At 41.4% G+C, this 12,625-nt stretch overlaps 1 protein-coding gene across 1 annotated transcript in view; it reads right to left on the reverse strand.

Annotated features, from left to right (window-relative positions):
* Positions 1-12,625, reverse strand: part of EDNRA (endothelin receptor type A) — a 77,229-nt gene that overhangs the window by 30,029 nt on the left and 34,575 nt on the right. The window contains exon 3 of the mRNA XM_055550579.1: positions 3,583-3,710. Within this exon, the coding sequence (XP_055406554.1) occupies positions 3,583-3,710 (128 nt within the window). The remainder of the gene's footprint in view (positions 1-3,582; positions 3,711-12,625) is intronic.

Genomic DNA, 12,625 nt, shown 5'->3' on the forward strand with positions numbered 1-12,625 from the left:
GGTTTTTAATTTTATGAATGTTTGATCTTCTTTTAAAATTTTATGTCCTAAAATGCATTTATAGTTTTACTCAGATTTTCTACCATCCTTTTTAGGTTTAAAAAGTCTTCCTTTTCTAGAGACCAAAAAGATGCTGGTTTATTTTCTTCTACTGCCTGATGGTTTGAGTTTCTGCACGCTTAAGCATAGTGTTTAAGAACACTCACTACTTTTATTTGATGACTGGCTCCAAAACTTAGTAGACGAGTGACCTTGATTAAGCTCTTTCAATTTCAGCTTCCTCACCTGTAAAATGGGGATAACTATAGCACCATCACAGGTGTTCAGTTCAGTTCAGTCGCTCAGTCGTGTCTGACTCTTTGCGACCCCATGAACCCCAGCACGCCAGGCCTCTCTGTCCATCATCAACTCCCGGAATTCACTCAGACTCACGTCCATCAAGTCAGTGATGTCATCCAGCCATCTCATCCTCTGTCATCCCCTTCTCCTCCTGCCCCCAATCCCTCCCAGCATCAGAGTCTTTTCCAATGAGTCAACTCTTCGCATGAGGTGGCCAAAGTACTGGAGTTTCAGCTTTAGCATCATTCCTTCCAAAGAAATCCGTTATAAGCATTAAATAAAATAATTTCTGGGAAGTATTTTTTAACAGGGCCTGGTACATACTAATACTTAATAAACGGTTATAATTGTAACAACAGACTGGTTCCAAATAGGAAAAGGAGTACATCAAGGCTGTATATTGTCACCCTGCTTATTTAACTTATATGCAGAGTACATCATGAGAAACGCTGGGCTGGAAGAAGCACAAGCTGGAATCGGGATTGCTGGGAGAAATATCACTAACCTCAGATATGCAGATGACACTATTCTGTGGCAGAAAGTGAAGAACTAAAGAGCCTCTTGATGAAAGAGAAAGTGGAGAGTGAAAAAGCTGGCTTAAAGCTCAACATTCAGAAAACTAAGATCATGGCATCCAGTCCCATCACTTCATGGCAAATAGATGGAGAAACAGTGGAAACAGCGGCAGACTTTATTTTTTTGGGCTCCAAAATCACTGCAGATGGTGATTGCAGCCATGAAATAAAAAGACACTTACTCCTTGGAAGGAAAGTTATGACCAACCTAGACAGCCTATTAAAAAGCAGAGACATTACTTTGCCAACAAAGGTACGTCTAGTCAAGGCTATAGTTTTTCCAGTGGTCATGTATGGATGTGAGAGTTGGACTATGAAGAAAGCTGAGTGCTGAAGAATTGATGCTTTTGAACTGTGGTGTTGGAGAAGACTCTTGAGAGTCCCTTGGACTGCAAGGAGATCCAACCACTCCATCCTAAAGGAGATCAGTCCTGAGTGAACAGGACTGATGTTGAAGCTGAAACTCCAATATTTTGGCCACCTGATGCAAACAGCTGACTCATTTGAAAAGACCATGATGCTGGGAAAGATTGAGGGCAGGAGGAGAAGGGGATGACAGATGATGAGATGCTTGGATGGCATCACCGACTCAATGAACATGAGTTTGAGTAAACTCCAGGAGCTGGTGATGGACAGGGAGGCCTTGTGCACTGCAGTCCATGGGGTCGCAAAGAGTTGGACACGACTGAGTGACTGAACTGAGCTGAGTCATTGTAACTAATATTATTGATATGTACCACAAGATAAACCTTTAACATGTTTTTTCCCCAGATGGTACATAGCACTATTTATTGATGAATCTTCCCTTTTCCTGTTACAATCCAAGTGACTTCAGCCTATATTATATTCTTGTACACTTTGAAACCTGTTTCTGTTTCCCCCATTGATTTGTCAATGTATTTATGGGTGTATACCACATTGTTTCACAATTGTAGTTTTATAACACTTAAGAATATCATGTAGGAAGAATTTGCATACAGGAAACACAGTTTTTAAAAAAGTTGTCATGACTATTTTACATCTCATAAGTACTGTATTATCTAAAAATGATGTTATTGGGGTGCTAGGAGTGTGAACAGCAGAGTGAGAATTCACTAGTGAATAAAATCCAGATTATTTGCTCATATTTTGAGACATCGTCACAAGTAACAGTTATTCGTTAAGTTGAAGTGATACAGTGGCTACTTATGGTATGTAAATATTTGTATGCAACAGCCTTTAACATTTGATGTGATGCAGAAGAAACCTATGTAGACCTCAGGTTTTCCTGAGAATCACTGTGAATCCTAATTATTCATGATTTTATTTATGATCTTTGTTTTTACCATTGCTGTGTTTATCATTTTTGTCAATACCTTACTGCAACTTAAATGCTAATGAAATGTTCTTTGTTTTGATTTCAGCAATAAATTTATTTTTAATAATACCACTAAACATTTTGTTTAGTGTTTCACAATTACTATAACCATACATTTATAATAAGGATATCATTATAGTTTTCTACTACCAATGGAATGAATATCTTTATGGTTTAACAATAAAAGTTTTGGTCCTGAAAATTAATTGTAAATGATAAATAACAGAATATCTGTAAACACTTACACTGTTCTTTAAGAAAGTGGGCCTTTTATTTCTATGTTGATGGGACTTGGGTGCTGTGATAAAGTGATTGTTAAAGTGTGAAAGGAAAAATGAAGACCTCTTCTAAATTGTAGGTAAACCACTTAAGTAGGCCATTAAACAGCATTTGCTAAGGATTATGTGTGCATGCTAAGTTGCTTCAGTCATGTCCAACTTTTTGTGACTCTATGGACCATAGCTCACCTCTGTCCATGGGATTCTCCAGGCAAGAATATTGGAGTGGGTTGCCATGTCCTCCTCCAAGGGATCTTCCTGCTCCAGGGATTGAACCTATATTTCTTATGTCTCCTGCATTGGCAGGCAGGTTGCTACCTGGGAAGCCCTCAAAGGGCTGTATTCAATATAAAAGAGCACCAGAGTTCCTAATTTCATTTTTTTAATAAAATTCCCACTATGAAAATTAGAAGATATATAAAATACCTTCTAGAAATTCATGGAATTTAGAAAGACCTCTTTAAAGAAGTCTTGACATCCATGTTTGAGAAGAATTCTGGTAAGACTTTGAGACACTTGATGGGTTTTTCAGAGCTGCATGAAAGGGCACTTCTATTGTTCTCTTTTTGGAAGACTTTCAAGCATAGATTAGAATATAATTCTGATTACTCATTATTCAGTTCAAGGAATCAAGCTTTAGAAACATAATTGAGCCATATCTTCTTTTTTTCCAATGAGAAATCTACCACTGAAAATATAGAGTTTGGATGTCCTAGAATTTCCTTTTCCAAAGTTCATTCCATCTAACATATTCCTTGGGCTTCCCTGACAGCTCATTTCCATAAGGATGTCAAATGGATATAGTTGGCAAAATGCTCTAGGTGCAAGTTTGCCTAAACCAAAGATGACTAGTAATCAGCAACTGTGGAAAGTAATTCTGAACAGTACAGGAAGGTTGATAATAGTTTAATTCCTGGGAACCAATGAACCGCTGTCCTGGGCATCTGCTGTCAAAACTCCTTGAGTTCTCTTCTTTCTGAGAAAAATACTGTTCTAAACCCAACAAAAGAGTGAGGAGAAAGAGCCACATTACCTGTCAACGCTTAGGGCACAGAGATTAAGGACGGTGATCCCCACTGAGGACTTCTGCAAAAAGGGGAACAACTTGCAGAGGAAAACGCCAAAGTCATTTTGTTCAAAAGGCCAGCGCCCAGCCAGCAGCTGAAAAAGGGAAAAAGCGTGTAAGACAAATGGCAGAGCCAGCACGGAACACTTGGACACACATTTCTAATCACACTTCTGAACTTCTAAATTTTATCATTTATGATGCTTTTCAGTTGGAGTGATAGCAGGAGATTATCATCGTCATTATCTTTTCATATTTTAATGCTTCAGCAAGTTTTTCTAACCCTGAAAGATGCGGAGAATGATAAATATAACAGCAAGAGAAAAATCTTTGATCTTATAGGAAGTGGTCACGCGGCCCCCTTTTCAGAGGAGCAGAAGTTGGGGGTTTGGATGACAGTTTAACCAAGAAGCAGGAAGTCATCTTTGATCAGTTCTTACAAAGTCATGAGTTAAATGAGTCATTTTCAACCAGTGGCATTGGGAGATTATATTCACTCCTGACAAGCAGCCAAAGCTCTGGACAAGATGTTATGGAGAATACTGGGAAATGAAGTGGTTTAGGATATACTGGCTTTGTCAACTGGCTAACACCTAAAATCACTTGGAACTCACGCTTTTCTCCGTGCTTAACAGGCTGCCTTGCTTTAGCAGGGCTGACACCAGTGACCTTTGTTGAGGCTCAGATTTCTCTTTATCACACGGGAAAATGTGGTTACTGTGACCTGTTTGTAGTGTTTGCAGGAATGTCTATTCTTCCATGTTGACAATTTGAAATCTTTGAAATTCAAAGGAGGGGGTGATGACCCTCTAGTGGCTGTGATAAGTAGCAAGAACACAAGTCCTCTGTGAGTTGCTGGTATTCATCTACTTAGGTATTGTACTAGAAGCATGGGCTTAAATAACAGCGCAGCTATGTAAATAGAGGGAGGAAGTCCCAACTGAATATATGATGCCTTTTCAAGAGTAAAAATGGCATTGATTTCCTTTCTAATGTTTGCTTAGTGACTCAGAACTTAAACTTACTCTACTCAATAGGAAATAATACCATGCTAATTTGACAAAATTTTCTTGTTTTTCAAAGCACCCATTGCCATACTAACTCTAAGTTGACCTTCCAATGTTGTTCTACCATGTCTAAAATATTGAGGATTAATTTCATGGCCGGGGTGGTCATTGATATGAGTCCATGGAAAGAGGCTGGGAAACTGTTACTCCAGAAATACAAAATCAGAATTATGCATTTTGAAAATTTAATAACATAGGGCTCTCTATAATTATATGCTTTATGGCTAAGACCCTGTATGATTTTAAACATATTTCCCCCATTTTTCTGTATTGTTTTCTGAAAGGCCTTTTCCTTCAATCCAGGCCTGTCTCAGTGATCTTTTCCCTCTCATTCTTACTGGTTTTGCTTGGTGTCTTCTTAGAATTTTCATATAAACTCTTGTCCAAGAACAACCAGTAAACTCTTCATAGAAACACTTCCCTGAACACTTTCAGTTCTCATGAAGCTAAAAAATAATTATACCATTGCTGATTGCTAGTTATTAGGGCCTGATGCAAGTAAAGACAGAAAACATTATTTCTGGGATGAATCACCCCCTAAAAAGAAGACCTGAAAATTACTTTTTATAGAATGATAGTTTAGTATTTTGTTCCACAATAGTAATTCTCCAGTAAAGACTAGAGAGATGTAATTTAAACATGTAGGGTTATCGTTACTATCTTTCTAAATTCCATATATATGCATTAGTATACTGTATTGGTGTTTTTCTTTCTGGCTTACTTGAATTAAAATAAATAAATTTAAATTAAACATGTAGGAATTGTTATAGGATAAGGTTTGAAACAGTTGAACTGTTATGGTTGGATGGTTGGTTCATTCCTGGAGACAGAGGATCCTGAAATCCATGTGAACAAATTTTCCAATTCATACATCCAACAACAAGAGAAAAGGATGTTTCTGGCTTTAAAAGGGAGACTCTGAAATCCTGTGAAAGTCTAAGTAACAAGGGCTAAGGAAAATGATCTGGAAAACCGCAGCACATGATTTCAGGCTCTTCCAGTCTCAACTGAAAAAGATTTTGGGCTTCCCAGGTGGGGCTGATGGTAAAGAATCTGCCTGCCAATGCAAGAGACATAGGAGAGTTGGGTTTGATCCCTGGGTTGGGAAGATTCCCCAGGAGAAGGGAATGGCTACCCACTCCAGTACTCTTGCCTGAAAAATTCTATGGGCTCAAGAGCCTGGAGGGCTACAGTCCATAGGGTTGCGAACAGTCAGACACACTGAGCACAACAACACGAGACAACAGCAATGCTCACTTAAACTCTTAATTAGCGTTAGGAGGAAAGGAGGAGCTCAAGAGGAAGATATCAGTTCAGTTCAGTCGCTCAGTTGTGTCCGGCCCTTTGCGACCCCATGAACCGCAGCACGCCAGGCCTCCCTGTCCATCACCAACTCCTGGAGTTCACCCAAACCCATGTCCATTGAGTCGGTGATGCCATCCAACCATCTTATCCTCTGTCGTCCCCTTCTCCTCCTGCCCTCAATCTTTCCCAGCATCAGGGTCTTTTCCAATGAGTCAGCTCTTCACATCAGGTGGCCAAAGTATTGGAGTTTCAGCTTCAGCATCAGTCCTTCCAATGAACAATCAGGACTGATCTCCTTTAGGATGGAGTGGTTGGATCTCCTTGCAGTCCAAGGGACTCTCAAAAGTCTTCTCTAACACCATGGAACTGTTACTGTTTAGTCGCTAAGTTGTGTCTGACTCTTCTGTGACCCCATGGACTGTAGCCCTCCAGGCTCCTCTGTCCATGGGATTCTTCAGGCAAGAATACTGGAGTGGGTTGCCATTTCCTGCTTCAGGGGACCTTCCTGACCCAGGGATTGAGCCCGCATCTTCCACATTGCAGGTGGATTCTTTACTGCTGAGCCACCATAGATGGGCACTAAACAGATTACAGAACTGTTTTTCTTTGACACAAATGAGTGTTTGGTTATTTTTGTTCTTTTTTTTTTTTTTTCTCTTTGCTAGCATTGATTCTTCTTGGGAATTATAGACAGAGGTGAATGAAAGAAATAATTGGAAAAAAATTTTAGGTCCAATCACAGTGTAGACATCCTGATGTACATCCACACTTTATTCTCAAGGGATGTATGGACAGTGACTATTCTAATGCTGCCAACAGGAAATTAGGTCCCTGCCTGCAGGCAACTTCTCTTTCTGGTTAAATCGGCTTTCTCAAGCAGGCCTTGATTAACTGTACTGTGCTATGCTGAGTTGCTTCAGCTGTGTCCACCTCTTTGCAACCCTATGGATTGTAGCCCACCAGGCTCCTCTGTCCATGAGATTCTCCAGGCAGGAATACTGGAGTGGGTTGCCATGACCTTACCTACTCAACCTCAAGTAGGATCTGCCTGTTAACCTCTTTCATGGAACCAATGTTGGAGTATTTTATACTCAAAGACTCCTTTCAGATCGCTCTGCCTTAGCAAGAAAACATATACAAAAGGAAGGCAAAGAGACATAGAGTTTAGCTCACCTATTTTTCTCTTATTTAGAGGAGTCATTTTGGAGCTTAAGAAAGGTTACTGGAAATGCACACTTTCTGTTATTTACTAGCATATAAAATGGAAAATACAGTATTTAAAATTGCAAAAGTTAAGCTGTATAAAAACTTATATAATGAAAAGGAAGTCACCCTTCTATTCAAGAACTCTAAATTCTCTGCCCAAAGGCAATCACAGTTAATTATAACGTGTGTTTTCTTCCAGAAAACTCCCTCTGTACATAAAAGATGTGCCATTTAAAAAAAAAGTGAGAGCATATGGAAATAATACCTTTCAGCAGTCTTTTATGGTTTTTTTTTCCTAGAGCAGATTTCTGAGAACTGGTTCTATTACTTAATTAAAAGGTTTTGATTTTTAAAAGCACGTTGAGGAAAACAATTTAGACTAGACTAGGAAAAGATAAAGAACTGCTTAGGATAAACAGACCATGGTAAAAGAACTAGTTGATTTCATTACCATTAACAAGTTATGAACAATTTAATGAAAGACAAACCAAACCAGTCTGACAAACTAACAAGTCTGATTGGCTCAAGGGTTAATCTGGCACCTTGGAGCAGTCATAGCTTATTTTTGCATAAAAGGGTCTGTGCTTTTATGTAACCCTCATATTTACACCTTCCAAGAGCATCACACAGTACCTAGTACCCTGGAGGTGTTGAAGCAATGAATGATTTCAATTCACTAATTCAGGAAAATAACTTTCACATTTTGAAATCTGACAGTACCAATTTGCCTCAGAAAATGCAATCATCTTATAGTTTACTATTTAAACCTTGTTTAACGGTATCCGGAAGTCGTATTTCCACTCTTTACGTGGAAACAAACAAGGCGCTGTTTCAACTAGTTGTTGGAGGAGGCGGGAGATCAGAGCTCTGCTGAAAAGTCCGCGGCGGCCAGGAGCTGCCAGATTCTGCGTGGGGAGCCCTCTCCTTGCGCTGAGACTGTGCAGCTGGATGAGAGGCACAGCGCAGTGCCTGAGAGGACGCCCGTCCTGTGGTCCAACCGAGCACTCAGGTGGGCTGCAGAGGAATAGTCCAGGGCCACTGAGGCAGCAGAGGGCAATCTGCCGAGTATGGATTTCGTTTTAGGACCCCTGCTGTGGTTCTAGTACAGGGGAATTTTCTTCAGTCAAAAAGTAGTTAAAGTCCTGATCTCCACCTGAAAATTAAAGCACTACTAACGCTAAGAGTCAGACACGACTGAGCGACTTCCCTTTCACTTTTCACTTCCATGCATTGGAGAAGGAAATGGCAACCCACTCCAGTGTTCTTGCCTGGAGAATCCCAGGGACGGCGGAGCCTGGTGGGCTGCGGTCTATGGGGTAGCACAGAGTCGGACACGACTGAAGCTACTTAGCAGCAGCAGCAGCAGCAAACAGCACAATTAGTGTAGAAGTTCTGTATTTGTGTGGCTGATTTGGATGGTGTCAAAATCAACATTATGAAATTGACAGGCTGCATGACATGGACGGAACTAGAGATTGTCCTACGGAGCGAAAAAAGTGAGATGGAGAAGAACTATCATATGAAATCCCTTATATGCCAAATCTAAAAAGAAATGATACAAACGAATTTATTTACAAAACAGAAAGAGACTCACAGACTTAGAAAATGACCACAGAGGAAGGATGGGGGAAGGGATATTTAGGGAGTTTGGGATCGACATGTACACACTACTATATTTAAAATGGATAATTAGCAAGGACCTACTATATAGCGCAGGGAACTCTGCTCAATGTTATGTGATGGGATGGGGAGGAGGAGTCTGGAGGAGAATGGATACATGTATATTCATGTAAAGGATCCAAAGGCTGAGTCCCTTTGCTGTCCACCTAACGCTATCATGACATTGCTAACTGGCTATACTCCAATATAAAATAAAAAGTTTTAAAAATAAATGCAATAGATTTTTTTTCTGCTGCTGCTAAGTTGCTTCAGTCGTGTCCGACTCTGTGCGACCCCATAGATGGCAGCCCACCAGGCTCCCCCGTCCCTGGGATTCTCCAGGCAAGAACACTGGAGTGGGTTGCCATTTCCTTCTCCAATGCATGAAAGTGAAAGTGAAAGTGAAGTCGCTCAGTCGTGTCTGACTCTTCGCGACCCCATGGACTGCAGCCTACCAGGCTCCTCCGCCCATGGGAATTTCCAGGCAAGAGTACTAGAGTAGGTTGCCATTGCCTTCTCTGGGACTTTTTTCTATTTTCCTCTATTTCCAGAGAAGTAATTTTTTCCCTTTATAAGTGCCCTATAAATACTCAATATCTTCTATAAGGTACACCCACTTGAAATACAATGTCTGCGTTAGAAATACATCAAAAAAGCAATTGACAGGCTGCATGTTTTTAACCCGTTGACACAGATTTACCTCACTACTTGTACCACATGATCCACTGATAAGCACCCTGTTTTTAGAATGAGTAGGTCCCAAAGCAGGCTGTCCAGCCACTACTATACTTCTCACAAAGCACTTTCTATGTGATTGTGACCTTTTAGATAAATGCAGGGTACCTGTTTATGTCAGTTTTCCGGAACATACCTGACAACCAGAAGGTAAGCAAAAATGTAAGGCGCCAAATGCTTGCTGTGAAATTTATGCCCTAAAGCCCTGTCCTTTACTTATGGGCAGACTGCCTGAGTCTTCCACACACGTTGATTTGTTTTTACTTTACACACAATTTTATTGTTCTATTATTCATCATTGCACACACAAAGCCGCTTATTAATACAAACCCTCCTGATGAGTGGTTCTTAGTCTTGGCTGTACATCAGAATGACTGAAGGAGCTTTTAAAAATCCCAGTGTCTAGGCTATGCCTTTAGACAACTGCTCTTCATCCTGGGGTGATCTTGTCCTTCAGGGGACATTTGGCAACATCTTGTGACATTTTTGGTTTTTACAGCTTGTTGGGAGGCTATTAACATCTCGGGGCAGAGGCCAAGGATACCACTAAACATCCAATGCACAGGCCAGGCGCTCCAATGAACAATTATCTAGCCCAGAATGTCTATGGTGGTTAGGTTGAAAATCCTGTCCTAGGCCAATAAAATCAGAATCTCTGGCGTGTTCAGTCACTTCAGTCATGTACGACTCTTTGCGACCCCATGGGCCATAACCCATCAGGCTCCTCTGTCCATGGGATTCTCCAGGCAAGAATACTGGAGTGGGTTGGTGAACCCTTTCTTCAGGGGATCTTCCCCACCCAGGGATCGAACTCACGTCTCCTGCATTGCAGGTGAATTCTTTACCCCTGAGCCACTGGGGAAGCCCCCTAGTCTCTTGAGTTGGGACACAAGGTCAGCAGTTTTCCTTTTTTTTTTTCCCAAATGGAACTTGGTTTTACATAATGAAGACATGCACTTGAGCATGGGTGGTCGGCAGTTCTCATTTGTGTTTTGACATCCCCAAATAATGAATTAATGAACACGATAAACTATTATTGCTGGCAGTGGCTTTACCCCAAGTGGCCAAGCGGCACTATCTGATTCATGACTCAGCCCTTGGTGGGTCACCCCAACTCTCGCCCCAACCCTCAGTGACCTCCTCCTCTTCCATCTTACTCACCGCTTTCTCTCCTCCATGTCCAGGAGTTTTTAAAGCTTCCAGGTGGTTCCAATGTAGAGCCAAGGTTGAGACTCAGTGCTTTAGTATACTTGTTCTCAACTTTTGGCTGCCATCAGAATCATCCGGAGGGCTGGAACTTCACACACTGAATGTACACTGCACAGATGTTAGTTATTCTGAACTGCTATAGTTTGTAATTATAAACCGAAACATACCGATTATTCATGACCATGAAGAAAAGGATAATAAAAATTAATTTATCCCCCCTTTTAAAATCCATTGCAGATGTTAATACCACTATTTGGACATTATCTTTGTTATTGTCATGACATCTTATTAATGGGGTAAGTAAAACCAGGGGTGCCTTTTTCTTTGTGCTAATTTCCCTTCCAGCCCATCCAGTGAGGTTGACGGCTTCTCCTCCTTCCCTTCATCCCATTCCACCCATCCTAGGGAGGAATGAGAGATTTATGAGTACAGTTTGTAATAGCTGGAAACCTCAAAATAAATAAAATGTTTTATTCCCCTCAACATGGATTACTCAGGTCACTTGAAGTTGGACATGGTGAACCAGGTATAGTCTTTAAAAAGTAGGGTTCTGAGGTTTTTCCTTTCTGGGAGTGGGGCTGGGAGGTATTCTAGAAGTTGGTACATCATCGAACCAGCAGTAAAGATGTTCTACATCTTCTGACACTACACACTGGCATGGTAATAAAGCCTGTGATGCCGAGGCCTTTCATGAGAACATGTTTTTGGGCTGTTGCAAATCTCAAATTGGTTGTAATAAAATAAATCACTGTGCGTGACTGAGAATGAATTTTGCTCTTCCCTGAGGCTTTAACTGCTTCAGGATTGAGGCAGAATTTTCACAGAAGTCAAATGAAATCAAATCAAATCAATAAAGCAAAACCAAAGGCTTCTGCCCTACTCCTACGATTTTTCCTTTGACAGGGTTCTCATACCTCCTGGCCAGCCCTAGAATTTGGAGAGCACGACAGATGCAGAGCAGAAACTCCATAAATGTTCCTGACTCTGGTGCTGGGTGCTCTCTGTGACGAGGGCTGGGGGTGGGGGTAAGGGGGAACGGAGAAGCGCTCCTTTGAATGAGAGCAGGCGGCTTAGCGTTATAAAGAGTGTGGGCCCTGAGGCTCAACTTCCTGGGTTGGACCAAATCCCAGCTCCTCTATATTCCAGATCACATGACCTTGGCACGCTGGTTAACCTCACGCGTCTCAGTTTCCTCCTCTAGAAAACGGAAACGGTGATGGCAGCTACCTTGCCAGTTTACTGTGGGAGACAGAAGAGATAATCCAGAGAAAGTGCTTAGCAGAAGTAAGTATCTGGCAATGGGAGCTATTTGCACAGCCTACCCTTATCAGTCTCTGCTTTGTGTCTGCTTTTTCCAGTGAGACTGTGAAGGAGGGTCATCCTGGTTACCAGGTGCAGGGTGGTGGCAGACCCCATGGGCACAAAGGGCCCCACTGACCAGGAGTTGTCTACCCAGAAGAGGAACAGATGCGATGGTCCCCAGGGAAGCTGCAAGCAGCATCCTGTAGCAGCTCAGCAGATGAAGACCTTGGACCTACGTGACTCACGCGATAGAAGTGTTTCTCGGTGAAAACCAGAGATGAAAGAGAACCTGCGCCATATATGGTTGATGTGGGTAGGAAATGGGCAGAGCTCCTTAGAACAGGGCCTGACTCATGGAAGATCGTAACTGGGAGTGCCTGTAAACATGGATTTTGAGGAACTGCTCCAGCTACTCTGCACTTAGATCAGAAACTTGAAGTTGTTGCTACTACCTGCTATCCATCTATTTAACTATTCAATATTCAGTGTTTTGGTTTTAGCTGAGGTCTTCACTTTTTAGAATCTGA

Source organism: Bubalus kerabau, chromosome 16 (assembly GCF_029407905.1).
Source record: "Bubalus kerabau isolate K-KA32 ecotype Philippines breed swamp buffalo chromosome 16, PCC_UOA_SB_1v2, whole genome shotgun sequence".
Classification (NCBI taxonomy): domain Eukaryota; kingdom Metazoa; phylum Chordata; class Mammalia; order Artiodactyla; family Bovidae; genus Bubalus; species Bubalus kerabau.